Here is an 18,985-nt window from a genome sequence, read left to right on the forward strand (position 1 = left end):
CAGCCGAGCTCTTCTGGGCCTTGGGAGCCGGGGCCATCCGGAGGGAGGCGGGGGAGATCCCGGGGTGACTCGCCTGGGCGACCCCCAGCAGGAGCCAAGGGGCAGCGGGGTGGGTCCCTGGGCCGCTGTCACCAGCAGGGCCGCCGGAGCCCGGGGCTGTGTGGTGGCCGCAGGCCCCGGCTGCTCTTGTATGCTCTTGAGTTTTGTTTTGTTCTTTGCTGAAAATTAATATTCTGGAGCAAGAGAAAAGAGAGAACTGTTAAAAGTGGAGTTTATGGGCGAAACAAAAATCTCTGCAGCAGGAAGACCTGTAAGCACAGAGTTAGTTTGGGTTTGTGAGTAGCACGTCCCCGGTGGGTTTCCCTACTTCTTATCCAGTCTCCCTTGGCCATTTCTGTTGCCTGTGCTGATTATTTTCCATGGACACGTGCCCGTGAAATGGAGGAGCTGTGCGAAATGTAGAATATATGTTTTTAAGAATAAGAACTGCCTTGCGAGGAGAGAACGAAACCCTGCTACCTTCTTCCATTTTCAAATGAAGACTGAATCCTTCTCAGAAGATTTGCTTTAGTTAAATGCTAATTATGATTATAGTGCAGGACTGATGAGGCGGAAATGGTTATTACTAGGAGAACATGGTAGGCATTTCTTAAAATCTGTGTCTGTTGTGGGCTTTTTTCTAAAAGTAATGTCCTTGCGCTGCAGTGAGTTCAGCATAGGTCAAACTTCAGATATAGAAAATGTACATGGAGATTTTAAATTCAGTGGAGTCCTCATCTGCAACTGTAAACAAAAACAAGAGGGTGGTTTGCAAATCAACAAATAAGGAGCCTGAACACAACATGTATTTCTAATTGAGCTATATCTATTTTAACAGTATCAGTGTTGTTCTCCCCATAACAGAGCATATTTTTCCTTGAGGGGCTCTTGAAGAAATCGTGGTGAAACCATGGATGGTAAGAGGGAAAGTACTCTTTTACTTTCAGTAGGAGAGTTGTTTTCTGTCTAATACATTAGGTTTAAAAAAAAAAAAAAAGGAAAAAAGAACGGTTTTCTATTCAGAAAGCTTGGTAAACATTTTAGCAAGGGAAGATAATGTTGCACTGACTTCAGTTGAAGAGACCTTTGAGTTGCCCTTTGCCTTCATTGTTGTCACCCTTCTGTGAGGCTGCTCTGACCCCTGGTTTTGTGTTTTCTTGAGCAGCAAAAGCTAAATATATTTCTTATTTCATTCTGAATTTCAGTTCTGCTCTGTCTGCCACATCCCTCTCTCTGTACTTTCCTTATTCCATTATTTGTACCTTTGATGCATGTTTCTTTGCTCTATTCTCTTCCTTGAGCAAAGCATATGTGGGAATATGCTTTCTTGCCTGCCTTGCATTTTCCTTTTCAGCTTCTGTTGGCAAAAGCCGTGTGAGTCTCTCTGTAGAGCTCCTGGCTACACCTTTACAGGTCTCAGGGCTTTTCTTTGTAACAGCAGCTATTGTACAAGCAGCTGCATAGGAGGAAAAGCCAGTGCTAAGTGGCCTGCCAGTTTTCTGCTGACCAGCCAGCCTAGGTTGCAAGCTGAGTGTGTCTGCAACCACGTTTCCATCTGACTAGACAACAGGAAGCTGTTCTATCTTCCTTTAGCCAAAGCTGAAGTAGTTTTTTAAAAATACCACTTGCTGCTCTGATTTAGTTTCAGTTATCATTAGCTTGTGATTAGAGTATCGTGGATGGTATCTTTCTTCTAACTGGATGGAAATAACTCTGAGTTTAATTTTTGCCTTAGCTGATGATGACTTGGATCTGTTGGCCTCCCTCCTGGAAGAAAGTGAGGCAACTGAGGAGAGGAATTCTCCTGAGGAGGAAGACGCCCCAGAGGATGAGAGGGGAGAACCAGATGAATATGATGAGCTCTTTGATGCAGAAGATGATGCGTCCTACACTGAGGAGGTCGATGCTGAGGACAGCATGATTGATGAACAGAAGGAGAACCTGGCTACGCTGTTTGGAGATGTGGATGACCTGCTGGAAGAGGAGGCGGCAGAAGAAACTGTCCCCACTTCAGCTCCCAGCCAGGCAAAAGAGAAAACCAACCAAGAACTGCAAGGTTTTTGTAACAGCATCTTTTATTTGACTTGTCATATATAACTTGTCTCTAGAGAGCTAATGGGCAGAAGGTAGGGCCTTCTGCTTCTCACTTTAGGATGGTGCCCAGAAGGGGAATACAGAAAGTCCTTGTGAAAGTTTCTAAGTCTGGTGTTCAGTGGCCAAACTCACCAGACCTGTTTTTCCAAAAGACAGACAGGACTGAAGTAAGCCAGGGAGACTAAACTATCTCTGGTGAGCAGGACAGAGAAGGTTGCCTATGTACTTGTGCCTTGTCTGATGAAGAACAATGTTACTTCAGCCTTCAGGGCTGTCATCCTGCCATCTTTCACCAGCACAGCAATCACTTCCCCCTCAGGACTTATTCAGCAGGAGGTTCTGCCATACCAGTCAGTGTGGAAGCAGAGCTGTCCACTGAGCCTTCCTGTGTCCAGACCACATATTTGGTTGTATTGTAAGCATTTCTTTTTTAGTAAGGAGTGCAATCATCAGCCATTTAAGTTGTCTTACATTCAGTAGGAAAGAAATATGCAACATGGCAAGGAACATATCATGGTCAAGTAAGATATGAGAGAAGTCAACTCCAGGCTGTTACGGAAAAGTGTCCCTTCACTGTGAGCTATGTAGACTCAAGTAAAGCTGTATTGTGGCTCAAGTGTTTGTTCTTGAAGTTCCTATGATGCGGTAAAACTGCTAGACTTCCAGGGATCTCATAAATCCCTGTTTGCAATGGTTACCCGCTGTCTTCATTATTATCCTTTTTCTTCTCTCTTTCCTAGCTGAGCTGAGAAAATTGCAAGAACAGATGAAGACATTACAGGAGCAGTTGCAAAAGACTGCTATTGGGCAGCAATCCAGCTCAGGCCCTGAGAAGAAAACCCCTGGTAATGAGACTAATTATATGGGTTTCTGATTTGTTGGCCTACCAACATGCAATTTATAGGCAAGGCTCCAGATAATCCTACAGTGGGCACTGAGTAGCAAAGAGGAATGGTGGTCTGGTGTTTCCTGCAGCTACAGACTAAATCAACAAGCTACAGTTTTGGTATCTGTATCATGGGCTGATTCTATATGGGGCAGCTTTCATGACTGAAGTGCTCCAGGGTCTTCTGCTGGAAGTATACCTTCTTACTGGCTGATTTTGGTACACCCAGAAAATACAGCTGATTGTTGCTGTAGCACACTGGGTGTAGTAATGAAACAACATGGGAAAATTGAAAAACAAAGGGATGTTCCTACTTTCCCCAGCTTTGTGCTTTCAGTGACATCCAGAGTTTTAGGTCATTATGAGGAAGAATCATTGGGGCTTTTCCAGCTGTTGCATTTCAGATGTGGACAACTTAGGTGAAGGGTTTCTATGTGGGACCCTGACCTGGGCTTGTTATTCAGAGAATTACTTCGGTTGGAGCTGTTCTTAGAGTCCAGATCCTGAGAGCTCAAAAATACCTTTTTGTTTTCTTGGCCAGGTAAATCTCCCTGTCCACCCTTAAAGGAAAGGAAAGTTCAGAAGCTGCAAGAGTCACCATGTTTCTCAGCCCAGCTGGGCAATCCTTTACCACCAGCCAAACGAGGAATCCAGAAATCAAAGGCATCCTCAGCAGGTACTGTTCTCAGTCTCCCTTTCACTGAAACACACTGGACTTTTGTAGAAAGCCTGTCTAGTTCACAGCAGCAGTGTAGACACATCCAGGTTAGTTTTACGCTAGTCAGTGCACCAGTAGCAGCCTGGTCACAGTGGAACAGAGCTCACTACGGAGTTAATTATTGCATTCTTTGCAATGGATGCTATGCTCTGTGCTACTGCGGTTAACTTTGACACTGACAGCAGTCTGGCTTGCATCTGTGTGTCCTTCAGTTTAGCTTGCCTGGAAGATGAAAGCTGTTCTGGGAAGCTCCTTACCAGGCAGAACTCATTGCTTGAGTTAACATGTGACTGATCTGGAGCTGTCAGTTAGTTCCCAGCTGACTGGGAGACTGGTTCAGTACAAATAAGACAGTTTTACACCTTTTTCCTAAGTGTGTTATATTAAACTCCTGTCGGGTCAGGTGTAAGTTAGTGTTATTTTTATTTAGAAGTTTTCTTTCATTATCAAGATTTTTTTTTCTTGCCTTTTTTCCCTGCTAAAGAGAACAAGACTCTTCCTCCACGGCAAGTCCTCAGTCTGGCGTTCCAGCCTCTCAAGTCCGCTGCAGGGAACACACCCAGTAAGGTGACCAGAGAGAAGACTCCTCACATGCCTACGTGCTTCAGTGCAACAACTCAGCCAGTGTCTGTGGAAACCTTCTCAGGACTCAGATTAAGGTCAGCAGCCCAGCACTGAGCTCTGTCTGGGGACATCACCTTCCAGTAATGGGAGAGAAAAAGCAGTTAGTCCAACGTCCTGTGATGCTAGTTATACAAGTGGTGTGTGAAGGACTGGATTTCTGATTTGTTGTATATACATCGTTTAACCGTGTCAGATTAGTTAATTGTCATTAGGGGATGTGACACAAAGCCACAGCATTGGCTGGCTGGTCAGTAAATAGGTGACTGACTTTTGGCTTAGTACCATTTTTCTAATATTATTTTCACCTTTGCTCTTTTCTCACAAAAAAAGCTATCATTTTATGAGTGCTGCCTTCCCTGGGCTGTCTTCAGTGGTGGAGGAGGGAAGCAGTGGGCGTGTGCAAAGCCCAACTGTCCTCCAGTTGAGCAGATTTTGCTCCATACTGAGAAGCCTCGGCAGCTACTCGCGATCCCCGTACTCGATGTGGCCACAAGAGGTCTCTGAATACTCACGGTGTCATTCCTCACCAGAAACCATGCTGGATTTCCAAACCGTGCTCAGTCAGTCGTACTCAGTCATTCCTGAAATGAGCAGAATTAATGCAGGCTCGGGGCTAAGTTGCAGTGCAGCTATTTGGACAAAAACCAGCATGATGAGTAGCTTTCTGATATTTGTACAGTGTCCTGAGGGGTTTTGTTTCAAGTGAACTTGGCATGAAATAAGGCACAGAGGCATTTTGCAGAGACATAGTCTCCCCAGGAGAATGCTGGATGGTTTTGCTTGTCTCTGTCCATTTATGCCAATGGATGTGTTCTCTTTTACATGCTTTTGCTTGATCTAGAAAACCCCGGGTTTCATCGGCTGAAATGGACAGGAAGATGGCTAACCGGAAGCTCATCCGACTGTCCCAGCTGAAGAGCAAGCTTGCTGCAGAAAATCTGGAGGAAATAGACTGGGTAACATTTGGAGTCATAGTGAAGAAGGTCACTCCTCAGAGCGCAAATAATGTAAGTAACTTTGTTGTATCCCTTGCTCAGTCCAAGTGACATGCTGGTCTTCTTTCCTGAGAAACTAGTTAGGTTTTCAACTTAAATCAGCCAGGTCCATGTAGTTCATGAAAAGCTACTATGTTAAAGATCTTGTCTTCTCTGGTTTCATGCAGAAATGCTGCTTTTAGTCCTCAGGGTAAGTCCTTAGCTTGTCTGGTGCAAGTGTCCCAGAGACTAAGGTAAGAAATGTAGCCATGGCATAAATCTGTCTAAATCTGTTAATCCATTGTTACATGTTAAATGCCAGTGTGGAAAAAAGAACTGTGACTCTCAGTCTTCCTAGTCAGCCCTCTTGTTTTAAATGTGCCACCACATTCTGCTTCCATCATTTCCCTAGAGGTCATTCTGTCCTATATGGTGTACACAGAATCATAGAACCGTTGGGCTGGAAGGGACCTTTAAAGGCCATCTAGTCCAACCCCCCTGCCATGAGCAGGGACATCTGCAACTAGAGCAGGTTGCTCAGAGCCCCATCCAACCTGACCTGGGATGTTTCCAGGGGTGGGGCATCTACCACCTCTCTGGGCAACCTGTGCCAGGGTTTCACCACCCTCAACATGACAAATTTCTTACGTCCTCTAGAAAGTCATTGATGAAACAGAGATCTGGATATGCCTTGGTTTTATTTGTTCAGTGGGGTAAAAACATTTTTATTCAGCCAGCAAGAGTGCTGTCCAGCTTTAATATCAGGAAGATCGGTGATAGCAGTTATTGTTTTGCCATTTTGGCCTTTAAGAATCCCAGAAATGGCTGCAGATATTTTATTTAACCTCTACTAAGGTTACAAATCATGCTTTTCTGAATCAGGGAAACCCAGGGAAAAAACAAATCAGAATAACTCTTTAAAAGCAACAGCAAGAGGGGATGCAGTCAGTGTCCCCATGCTGAGAGCTGAAAGGAAAAAAATATCTGTTCCAGGGCAGAACTTTCAGTATCTGGCGGCTGAACGACCTACGGGATCTCAATCAGTGTGTCTCACTCTTCTTGTTTGGTGATGTCCACAAAGAGCACTGGAAGACAGATCAAGGCACGGTCATCGGGCTGCTCAATGCTAATCCTATGAAACCTAAGGAAGGCTCAGATGAGGTGAGAGGATTTTTCACTTGCCCATCAGCTGCAGATAAAAACTCATAGCTGAACCTTTTCATATCTGCTTGAGATTTAGCTTTGTAACACATGTTAAGGCTGAAATTACAGCAGTCTGCCTAAACAGTTTGAATTGCATTCAGTTATTTGCGTGGTGTGTATTTGCTCCTGGCCTTCTGGAAGACTGAACTTCAAGAAGTCCTATTAAGCTTCTAAAACCGGAGTTTATTCAAGTGTTTAATCTGTTCTCGGTAGCAGTTGGCTCTTCCACAGATGTAGGGTGTGCTATTTCATTTCAGTTTATTCAGCTACTTCAGTGTAATGCCTGTTTCAGCCAAGAGGTCTCTAAAAGCTGAAAAAGGTGGGGAAGCTCATTTCTCCCTTCTAATTTAAGCGTGAGATGTGATTGTAAAATGTTTCCTGGCTCCAAAATCATAACTGAGAAGAAGCAATATTTGATTTATTAAACAAACGAAGTATTATGTATAGTAAGTTGATACATAGTATTTCACTTGTTTAATCAATTACTTATAAATGCAGAACAAGATTAATTACTTTTCTTTATGTAGCAAAACATTTAAGGTGGCTTCATTTTTCTAATAAATTATTTTTTTTAATATCTTTTTAATTACACTGGAATGCAAACCGTTTTTACTGACTTCTGTCAAGGGGAATTGCAATCTAGTAGCTGGTGATGTGTTCTGCATTTTAAATTCTCCAAATGGAAAAATTAAGAATCTCATTAATTGTCTATTAAGCTATATAATCGCTTAAATTAACATGAATAAGCAGTAGAAAGTCCTACTGGTGAGTCAAAAGGCATACCAGATTTAGTGTAAGGGCTGTATTTAACTGTTAAGAGTGGTTCTTCTTAGCTAGAATGTACACATTTGGAACTACATTAAAACTGACTTCTCAATGTATTTCTTACCTACAAACACAATTCCTAGTATCTTTGGTTATGTGAAGTAGACACACTTTTTTTTTTTTTTTTTTTTTTTAACCACAGGAGTCAGTTTTGATTGTGCCTGGACATATGGAGAGGGACAGAGAGCTCTGAGCCCATCTCCTCTTCCATCCACTGCCGAATATTGTGGCCGTGGTGGCGTCAGAGCCAAGCAGTTGTACAGAACCATCATTAATAGCACAGTTAGATCTGTCTTTGCTGGCCCTTGGCTTCCTGAGGCTCTGAACATAGAAATGCAACATCTTTCCTCTCTTTGTGAGAAAGAAATTAACTTTTTTCTTTTTAACTGAGTGTTTTCTCAATTTGAACAGGATATGTGGCTTTCTTAAACTAGACCTGCATTTTAAAACTGCATTGTTAATACCAGAGGTACCAAACTGGACCAAAGCCAAACTAGTGGTATCTAGAGAGAAGCCCATCCAGTCCTCCTGAAAGCATGTTCCGATTTCTTTCTAGGTGTGTTTGTCTGTTGACCATCCCCAGAAGATCCTCCTCATGGGTGAAGCTCTGGACATGGGCACCTGCAAAGCCAGGAAGAAGAACGGTGATCCTTGCGCACAGATCGTGAACCTGGTCTGTATCTCAGTAGTTAGGACATCCTTAAGGCGTTGGTAAAAATCTGGGTGCTGGTTTTGTACTGATGCTCCGACTCTGACTTGTTTCTGGATCTTGACTTGCAACTAACTGAAGTGGGTGGAGAAACAGAAATGAAACCCAGAGGAGGAGCTGCTGTGGTGGCACTGTAGCAGCAGCACGGTAGTTCCCTAAATGCAAAGCCGGTGCTGCAGTGAAAAGAGATGGTCTTGACCCATTACTGTCACCATTGCCACACCCTTTCACTCTCCTTTGTGCCGCTGCAAGCTTCTATGCACTGCGCTAAAGAACTTATCCAAGGTAAAACAATAGGAGGTTTTTCTTGGGAATGTTTTTGGGTTTTGGAGATCATTTTAACCCAATGAGTTCCCTGGTCCAGCATGCCTGCAAGCTGCCAGAAAGTTTATACCTGAATGTGGGGCACTAGAGATGAAAGGAAAAAGGTGTTTGGGATTCTCCTTTTAGGGACAGTACTGATTTGTACTAGTTTAAAGGACTTGTGGATTATGTCACTTCACTATGGCTATAGTGATGTTATGATACCTGAAAGGAACCTTGTCTAAGTTGGAAGGGTTATAGTTGGTAGGGTAGCAGTTAGAAGGAAGAGAGAAAATGAAGGAATGATGACCTGGGGAGGAACTCAAAGTGTGTGGAGTGGAGGAAGACAAATACAGAAGGTACTTGTAGCAAAACAAGGCTGTGATTGCAGACCTACTCCAGGAGGTGGCTCTGCACAGGGCTCTCAATGTCAGACGTTCCAGTGCCACCTGGAACAGACCATAGATGGAGGCTGTCTGGCAGAAGAACCTCATGAAGGAATTTGCTGTCTGATGTTAAAGGACACCCTGAGTGAGTGTATTTATGGCACTGCTGTCTCTGACTGGCAGGCTCACTATCTTCAGTTCTAAACCCTCAGATTGACACTGAAAACTGATGAATTAATTTGAAATGAGTGCATGAAATACCTTGCTCCAGTGTTAGTTTTCCTTTGTGTTCATACCAGTAAGAAAATTGTGTGCAGTTCAGAGTCAAGAGTACAGAATGTGAGCAAGAGGACCTGGGACATGAGGTGACTTGGGCCAAGGAATGGCCTTAAAATTCCTGGGATGAAGGAAGTTGACACACAGTTTTTTTTTCCAGTGATTAGTTTGGGCAATTTTAGTTTTATTTTTCATTGCTGGAATGTGGGCATATGTTTGCTGAGTTGGTCAAATGCTGGAGTACTACAATAGAGATGTTACTTCAATTTAGCCATAGAAGGATGCGTGTAGGTGAGGGGAGTGAAGTAAATTATAATCGCTCGTGTTCTGCAACAGGCTTCTCTCGTTTCTTTTCAGAACGACTGTGAATATTGTCAGTATCATATACAATCCCAGTACAAGAAGCTCAGCTCGAAGCGGGCAGATCTGCAGTCCACCTTCTCTGGTGGCCGCATTCCCAAAAAAGTTGGTCGGAAAAATCCCAGTTTGAAGGAGAGGCTGTGTCAGGATGGATTTTACTATGGAGGTGTCTCTTCAGCAGCATATGCAGCCTCAGTGTAAGATAAACCACTTATTTTCCTTACTTTTGAACTGAAGTTCCATCCCATATACAAGTGAGCCTGAAGCTATCTCTAGGGGGGTCTATTTAGTTATAGATCCCTTTGACATAACTACATTCACCAAATAGGAATAAATGCCCCCCGTTTGGTGTAATCCTGGCTTCATGGGATGCTGTTTGATAGGAAAATTTTAATGGTCAATGCTAAGACGTGGTAAGGGGTGTTTTTACCTCTAAATTAATACTGTGTTGTGAAGCCAGGCAGCACTGTGTTTCAGTAGATTAAATTAACTTTTTCATGAGATCCCAAGCATTTGAGTCTGAGATGAGTATTTTTCAGTGCCATTCCCTTACTGTATTTTGTTATGGCTCATTGGATTTAATCCCAGGTTCAGTGTCAGTGTATTCTGTATTTCCTCCTCCTTTCTTCCTTGACTGAAATGATAGAGTATCACCATGTGTTAATAAAATGACAGTAGTACACCCTGCGTATTGTTATGCAACCAAGGTCAGTAATCAGTATGTGTCTCATAACTAACACGGAGGGGTCAGGTCCTTCATCCAAATCCCATTGCAGACAGCTGTGGAAAGACTTGAGTCACAGCTGGATCGAGCCCTGTGCTTGCAGACAGCTTTCCTCCTTACCACTGCCCTCTGATAACTGATGTCACTCCACAGTAATGAAGCAATTCCAACCTCCTCTCCATCCCTGGAACTAACTGCGAGCAAGGCTTAGCCATGACCTGTGTTTAGGGTTCTCTCAATGCATAGGAAATATATATCTCAACCCAGGGAGAAATGGGAGATCTAAACATTGTGCTAGCATTTAGATTCAGACACATTTTAGATCCCAAAGACAGATGACAGCAGAGAGGTACCAGTTTGGATTAAACAAAGGGTGGTTGGAATTTTGTTGATGCACTGGGCTAGTGTTCAAGCTCCCGTCCTTGCTCTAAGCGTGGGAAAATTCTGATGTTCTGGTTTTGTTTCCTCTTTCCAGTGCAGCAGCTGCAGTGCCGAAAAGGAAGATTCAAACCACTCTCTCCAATCTGGTTGTGAGGGGAGTTGATGCAATTGTCCAGGAAACCAGGCAGAAAATTGGTACCTATGTAGTCTCTTCGCCCTCCAGATATTTCCAGCTTGATATGTAGATGTGTCCCAGGACCCTGTGACTCACTGAATGAGTCTGGGAATTGGTTTGCCACAGAGATAGCCGTTTGCAGGCTGCTTTCTCAATTGATCAAAACTCCTCTTCCCTCTTGAGATCACAGCTGCAAGGCAAATGTAACTAAGCAACCGTGTAGCTCCATGCATCTTTTTTTCATCAGTGCCCCTGAATTAAGTCTCCTGTTCTGTCTTTGGACAGTGACAGAAGATCTTTGCCAGATTAATGGGAATTGGAAGTTTTTAGAACTTTGAACCAGAGAATTTATTTTATTTGATTAAAATAAATTACTTCTGTCAGTCTTGAAAACTTCCAAGGAATACTAAGTATAAATCAGTCAGGTCTGCAATGCAGGGGACCTCCAGCCTGTTTCTAGTGGTTTTCTTTTGTGATCTTCAAAGCATGTTCCTTCCATAGCCTTTGGGATGTCACCGATCTTCTCTGCCTCCATTTCGTTTCTGTAAAGCACTTAATATTACACCCTCTTTATGCTCAGTTGAGAGTAGATGACAGATTATTCAAACTACATGCTCTAGATGCCACTTAGATGTCTTATTCACATCCTTCAGTTCCCTCAGTTGCCTCCGTTTCAGACAATATAGTGTGTGTCCTGTCTCTAGCCTTTAGCTGTTCTTAATTCTCCATAGATAAAATGTGGTGGCTGCAGGGCTTTTGCGTGTTCTAAAAATGGGAACGGTGGGAGCACCACAGACAGCCAAGGTTGGTGGGGAGCTGACTGTACGATGAAATTGCTGAAGGGGTAGAAATGTCTTTGTGATGTCTTCTGTGAGGACACAAGGCCTTGCACAACCAAATATAGCATAGAAGTTGGCCTTGCTTTGCGGGGGGTGATCACTCAGGTGACCTGCAGGGGTTTATTCCTCTGACCTAGACTATTCTACATCTCTAAAGCCAGGCCTGCTTCCCTTACTGGCTCCAAATCTGTTGTATTTCTGCCTCTTCCGTTCCAGTTGCAGCAAAGAGACCCATGCAGTGTTCTGAGGAATTCAAGGAACTGCTGGCACAGCCAACCTTTGGAGCACGCAACCTCTGCAAACACTGGACCAAAGCAGGTATTATTGTCCTTTTGCCTGAAGGAAAACCCACTCCTGAAAACACTCAAGCTCCTTCTGAGCAAACATTAGTGGCTTTTTATTTTGTTTTGGATTTTCCCCAGATGTTGAAAAGAAGCAAGGGGCCAATTTCCAGTCTGTCTCTGCTTCAGCACTGCTCAAGCAACAGAAACAGAAATTGCTGGAGGCCAGAAAAAAGCGATCTGAAGAGATTCAGAGGCGGTAATACATCCTGACTTTCAGAGGAAGGGTTCTGTTATTGTGGCCCTAAGTATAACTGTGGAGGTGTTTTGCTGTTTTAATAAAATTAAATAGAAATATCCCTGTATTCAGTGCAGAACCAAATGCTCCAGCACAGTGCCCAGCAACTGGAAGGCATGATGGGAAGAGACTGATTAGAGTAGGAAACTCGGGTTCCTGGTTCTCTTTGTGGCTGGCTTGCAGGGTTCTTTTGAACTTTAACATTTGGCAAGTGTTTTGTGCGTATCTTGTTAACAAACCTAAGAACCACCTCATTAGGGCCACCTTGGGTGAGACTGAGATTGGCACAGCCAAGCAGCCTCAAAAGGCTCAACAGGAGCCAAAACAGAACCTGAAGGAGAATGATAAGACTAGGCACAATCATGATGGTATTTCCCCCAAATACTCTTCCAGCCTACAACTGTGTATTTCAGGGTGTTTCCAAGCTGAAGGTGGTGTCTGTTACAGTATCTCTGAAGGGATTTTTTTTCCTCATGAACCTGTGCAACCTCCAGTGTGACCTGTGTAAACCTAAACATTTATGTGACTCCTGTGACAAGGAGTCCTACTGCTTAACTACCTGTTCTGCAGAGAAGCCCATTTTTCCAAGTGCTTTCAGTTCCCACTTTCCAGCTTCATTTGCTGCTTCTTCCTGATCTTAGTTTTGAAAGCAATTGGTTGTTCACTCCTGGTGACTTCAAGTCACTCTTGATTTCACTGACCTGGTGTGTTCTTTACCAGTCTTGTTTTATGCTCCTGAATGCCTAAATTGCTGCATGTTTTTCTAGCGATAAAAGGCCAGTTAATGAGAAATCACAGTCTACATCCCTTCTATTCCTATCTGTTTCTCAAACAGTTCTGTCTCTCTGGCTTGTGTCCTTATTTCAATGGATTGTTCTTGTCTTACAAGGTTTCTGCAGAACACAAGTAAAGCTGGCAGCCCTGCTCTCCCGTCCTCCTCCAGACAATCCTCACTTCATTCCCCAGTGCCTGGGGCAGAGTTTCCCAAAGCTGCAAAAATGTCAGTTCCTCAGAGGCCCAGGCTGGGCACAGGCTTCTCAGAAGGAGAAGATATCCTCTTCTTTGATGGGTCTCCACCTCCCACACCAAAGCTAGACAGCTTGGCAGAAGCCAAAAAGGTAACAGCTCTTTGAATCTTTTAAGTATTAAGAAGGGGACGTTAAGGGAAGTGTGGTTTGTGGTAGTAGAGGAGTCTTTGATAAGATTAGGCCAGCTCAGTTCTGATGCTGGTGAAGTTTCTGGTTTGTGGGGTCAGACTGGCCTATATTACAGTACAGAAGAAACCTGCAGTTCCTGACAGCTGTAAGTACCAAGGTCCGTGCTACCACCTTGCCTCTAGTCAACCTCCAGACCAGCGGAACAGCTGCTAAAGAGGGGCCTGTATGTGTGACATTTAACCACAGGAGCTGGTGTCCCTTGCTTGTTCATAATCCACCTGAATTGGTCAGAATTGAGTTGTTACGATCTGTCTCGTGTGTGATGCTTATGAGCCCACTCTTGATTTTCTCTGAAGGCAAGCATCACTGAAGCTGCTGACACAACTGGCAATTTCAGTAAATGCTAATTGGGCATGGACAGGGGACAGAGCAGCCTCTTGGGATGAGACTGGGGAAAAGCAGATGGGGAGATAGGACATCTCATTTAAGTCATGGACCTGATGCTAAGCTTTTTGGTGAAGAAACACTTCTTTATGCATGCTGGCAGCTTCTCTGGGTAGAACTGACTCTGTTCTTCATGACCTGACATAGTCTGTCCAGCCGCTGGGCAACCTATGCCTTTGGAGAGCAGTTTGGAGTAGCCATGTGGCTGTCCTACTCTGTTCTTCACACAGGTGGGACAGAGCTTCTCTGTCCACCAGTGGCTGCTCTTTTGTTTTGGTTGTTTGGGACACCTTAATGCACCAGGTTGTGGATAGGTCCTGGGCCAGGATGGGAGGGGCTGAAGTGATTTTTACAGAAGAAAGGAGAGCAAAGCCTGTTGCTATTGATTGTTTCATGAGCATCGAAACCCTTAAGTGCTGGGAAGGGGCAGGGGATTTGTGCTGAAAATCCCTGGAGTGCTAAACTGTGCATGTTTGTTCTTTGGCATTGCTAGTGCCAGGTATTGTGGGTGTTTTCTGTCTGCCAGGTAAGCAACAGGAAAATAAACTGGTTTAGCCATGTTGTGCCATGGGTTTGGACAAGTTTGGTGTCTAGCCAGAACAGACTGCATCTTCCCTTGGCATAAATCTGTTCCCATATTTGTCAAAGAACCTTTTCTGTTCCAGCAAGGGTGAAGGAGTCTTAACATTTTTGGGAGTATGGAAAGGAATAGTTGTGCGCGGTTTTCTATTAGTTCACAATTATTCCCAATTTATGCAGAAATCTCAAGTGATTTGATTCCTCTGGGAAACAGACTGATTTGTGCAGTTAAAGCACAGCTGCAGAGATATCAAGCCTGGTAACACCCCCAGAGGAGTGATTTTTATGGTTTGGGAAGTCACAAGAGGTTGGGTGATGTGGTAAATTAAATGTACATCAGAGCTGGGAATTTTGTTGGGCCTCTCTTCAGCCAGCTCTATGTTCAGGTCAGTGGATCTTGTCTCGTCTGTTTGACAGACTTTCCTCTGCTACTTCTGGAAGTAGGAACATGGGATCCAGACTTGTCACCAACACATTCACTGCTCTTTCCTGTTTTCTAGCTGGCTGCAATACACCGACTACGAGCAAAAGGCCAGATTCTTGCTAAAACTGACCCGAACAGTGTCAAGAGAAAAAGAGCTGATGTTGATGATGTCCTAGAAATTGTTGAACGAGTTGAGAAAAATGTTGCTCAGACACAAGGTACAGAAGCAGAGAATGGTATGTAATGTTAGCTTCTCAAATAGAAAAAAATACGCTTATGTCCTGATTAACAGAGCACTAGTTGCTGGGTTAAGGACTTAATTGCTGTGCCAAAGAGAGGCCAAGTTAGGTCTGTTTAGAACTTAAAGGGTTTGTTGCAAATGCTAAAAAATCTCTAACCCCGTGGAAAGTGTGAGATGTAACCTCTGATAGCTCCCTGTCCTCATCTCTGTTCCCTCTCCTATGGTACTTGAGCACCTGCAATACATGGCTGACTTAACCAAGGGAAACCAAGAAATAGTCCCACCTGTGAAGGTATTTGAATTTTCTGTGGGAACTTGAGTTTGCCTGCTGGTGATTTACTGTGTGATCTTGAATTAATTTCTTACTTCCCTTTAAAGCTTCTCCGTCAGTCAGGGAGGCAACGCCACTCTCTCCCCTGGGAGTAACGTGAAAATTCCTAGTACGGTACTTTGAGAGAAGATGCAATGTTATTTAAAAAAATGCTTTTATTTTTTCTGAAGCCATATTTGAACTTGGCGTCATGATCTCCTGAACTATGAAAGGCTGCTGTTTGGCCTGAACATCTGTCTGAGAGACCTGAGACTTCCAAAATCTCCTGCAGCGATCATGCTTAGAGATCACAACCTTGGTCTCTGTAGGACTGAGCCTTTTTGTCTTCCTAGATATGGATGAACTGGAGCCTTCCCAAAAGAAACGACGTGAGCAGCTGGCCTATCTGCAGTCAGAAGAGTTCCAGAAAATCCTGAATGCCAAGTCCAAGCACACAGATGTCCTGAAAGAGGTATGGCCTCAATCCAGCCATGACAGAGGGCTCAGAACTGGGGAGCTGTCTGGACTCCTCATAATGATTTCAGCAAGAAGCAGGCACCTAAACATGTAACAGGCACCAAATTGTCCTGATGGGTAGGGTTCGGGCTTGAGCACACAGGGCACAGTGCCTGCCAGTCAGTATTATTGCCATAGCCATGGTAAGGTCAAGTTGCCATTGGTTTTTTTGCTGTATTCGGAAGAATCAGTGAAGCTTCCCAGTTAGTGGATGATCAAAGAAACTCTTCTGTCTTAAAACCAAATTAGCCATGTGCTTATTTTGTCCCTAATTTCTTGACATCTTGGCCACATAAAGACAGCTGCCACCTTCATCTGGGACCCATGTAGGTTGTGGAGTATGTGAAATGCCAGCAGTTGCCCTGAAGAGCTAAGAGGTTGGGTTTCTTCCATCGGCATTTTTGCTGAGCATGTTCCCAGGCACCTCCAGTGGCATAGGGCTCTTGTTTTGGACACGTTATATTGGTATGAAGTTCTAGTTGTTTTAAGGTCTTCTGAAGAGAAATATTTTGGCTAAGTACAAATTCCATTCATTACATCTGCCTACCTGACCTCTCCCTGCACTGTCCTCGTAGGTATGTGCTTATTTCAGTAGTACATGCTACTGTTGAACCCTCCCACTCATACATCTCAGAGGTGGCTCATTTCAGTGTTGCTGACACACAGCACGTGCACTATATGGATTTTTTTGAAGCAAGAGATATTCGGTGTTTCTCTGGCTCACAGATTGCAGTCTACTTGAAGCATGCCTGGTAGTAATTTTCCCTAAGGCCATTTATGGGCCTTTTTAGGGACATTTTAGGCTTCTCCTATTTGTCTCCCCACAAAACCTTCTTTGTGTGCCCCTACAGGCTGAGGCTGAGCTGCAGGAGCAATACTTTCAGCCCCTGGTGAAAAAGGAAGAAATGGAAGAGAAGATGAGAAGCATTAAAGAAATGAAATGTCGAGTTGTGACATGTAAAACAGTGAGTGAAGGGGAGCCAGCCTGAGAGCAGGGGAGTGGGGCATGGATTGTACAAAGTGGTGCTGGACCATCCTGCAGAGTCCCCATTAGTCACTCTTGGCCATAGTCCTGTGCACGCATCAAATGGAGACAGTTTCATTCCTTGTGACTGTTGCTGAGAGCAGCCCATGCACTAAGTAATGTGAAGACACTGGCGAGGCAGGCTTTATTGCTGTGCTGAACACCTCAACTTGATGTTTATGCCAGTGGGTTCCTGGGGTGTTGGTGTCCTGAAAATATTTATCAGTTTCTTCTGAAGTGCTTTGTACCAGGACCCTCAGTTCCCCGTACTGGATGACAAAATAAGCAAAGTGCCTTGAAAACATAACACTGGATGGGATTCCTCTATCTGCATTTCCAGGGACTTTCCCATGAGGAGGAGGAGTGGAGCTTTGTTACCATCCTAAACGTGCTGAGAGGAAGGGAGGAGTTAACTCCCATTCCCAGAGTTTTAGCTCCTGCTGGGCTTTCCTATCTGTTTTGGGGCTGCACAGAGGGCCACTGTGTGCCCCATGAGGTGCTGGAAGCAGGGCCACAGGGTGCTGGCAAAGAGGGCAGGATGGCATTAGAAGGAGCAGTGACAAAGCCTGGGGCAATGATCTTTCAGGCCTGGTGGGCTCCTCAGGTTGGGAGAAGACAGAGGTGCTTTCCCGTGGATGTTCAGCCATCACCAACGCACAGAAGAGGTCTCACACACCAGTGAAGCACTCACAGCTCTCTTTCTCCTCCCTGACAGTGTAATTACACCTATTTCAAGCCTCTGGAGACTTGTGTGCAGGATAACCACGACTACCACTGTCATGATGCCATCAAGCGATTTTTCAAATGTCCTTGTGGAAACCGAGCTATTTCCCTGGACAGGCTCCCAAAAAAACCCTGCAGGTAAGAAACGAGCCTTGTGAAACAGTGACTGGGGCTTTTGTACTGTCCATTCACAAGTAATGTGTGGGGAGTTGCATAACCATGTCCTAAAACGGGAACGGTAGCCTTTGTGCTAAAAGCAGTGTGGGAAAGGTGTTGGTCTAGTTTTGGACCCCCTCATGCTGTGTGGCAAACACGCACCACAGTGGTCCTCACCTGCCATCTTCATCTTTCAGTACCTGTGGCCTCTTCAAGTGGGAGCGAGATGGGATGCTAAAGGTAAGTGTGAGCCAGCAGTTTCTGAGCACCTCAGCTCTGTTTGCTTCTCTTTGTACTTTTATCCCACGCTTTGCTTCAGTGCCCTTACAAGCTCCTGGCAAAACCAAGCAGCTCTGCATTTTGTCAGGTACATACAGGTACCTTCAGGCTGTGTTTTAATGGACCTTCTCTTCTTGCTTTCTGATCTTGAAGCTTTGTTTTATTAAACTGTGGGGAATTTGCTTTTGACCAAAGTTGTAAGAGTTCAGAATGTTACGTTTCCTAGAGTGTCTGTCAATATTTAATCAGATAATTTAGCCCTACCACAGCTTGTGTCAAAAAAAATGTTTGGGAGACATCTTGCCACATGTTTAACTTCTTTTCTCTATGGTTCATGTTTCTAGGAGAAAAAGGGTCCGAAGATTGGTGGAGAAACACTTTTACCAAGAGGGGAGGAACAACCAAAATTTCTCAACAGTCTTAAGTGACCTGGAGTTAACTTTTTTCACAACATAAGGATGGATTTCTGCATCTAAACCGCACATTTATTTACTGGAATGCCAAGACGATTCTGGTTTTGCAGATGAATGAGCAGGGGAGTCAATTCCTGATGAGAAGGACATCCACAAAGTCTCCACCAGGCCACTGCATGGATATTAAGCTTTGATCTTTTTAAAATTGACTGAATAAGGCTGTGAAATACACATTCATGCCTGTTCTTTCTTACTAACAACTTGTTTACAAGATTTAACCTAGGAAAAAGACAGCTAGAGAGGAATTTGTACCAAGAAACCCCTATGGATCCCATAATTTATGTTGAATGGCTGATGTAGAATGACCTCACCAGAACTTTAAGTAACAAATCATCATGAACTGGGATGGCCTGTATACTGCATAAGCACTTGTGAAGTTAATACTGCAGTGCGTAAATGCCAGCCTGTCAAGGTTTTTCAGCTGTTGGCCAAAAAGGGATGCAAGAGGGTTGTAGCCGTAGAGAAGTCTTCATTGGCTCCACAATTACTTGCTTTTACCCATAAGAACAGATGTCAAACAGTTTCTGAGTTGTCTCCTTGGCTTATGTGTTCAAAACCCTTCAG

General features: G+C 44.1%; 1 protein-coding gene across 1 annotated transcript; it reads left to right on the forward strand.

The window, feature by feature from the left end:
* The first annotated feature begins 949 nt into the window (after positions 1–949).
* On the forward strand, positions 950–18,376 carry MCM10 (minichromosome maintenance complex component 10). Its single transcript, XM_010290139.1, has 19 exons — positions 950–956; positions 1,775–2,095; positions 2,874–2,978; positions 3,561–3,695; positions 4,222–4,396; positions 5,203–5,368; positions 6,329–6,496; positions 7,920–8,036; positions 9,395–9,594; positions 10,597–10,697; positions 11,739–11,834; positions 11,939–12,056; positions 12,985–13,213; positions 14,776–14,935; positions 15,604–15,722; positions 16,618–16,731; positions 17,506–17,651; positions 17,867–17,909; positions 18,293–18,376. Exons 1-19 carry the CDS (start codon positions 950–952, stop codon positions 18,374–18,376), a joined length of 2,604 nt encoding a protein of 867 aa, XP_010288441.1.
* Positions 18,377–18,985: the final 609 nt, after the last annotated feature.

The sequence above is a fragment of the Phaethon lepturus genome, unplaced genomic scaffold, assembly GCF_000687285.1.
Source record: "Phaethon lepturus isolate BGI_N335 unplaced genomic scaffold, ASM68728v1 scaffold35986, whole genome shotgun sequence".
NCBI classification, from domain to species: Eukaryota; Metazoa; Chordata; class Aves; order Phaethontiformes; family Phaethontidae; genus Phaethon; species Phaethon lepturus.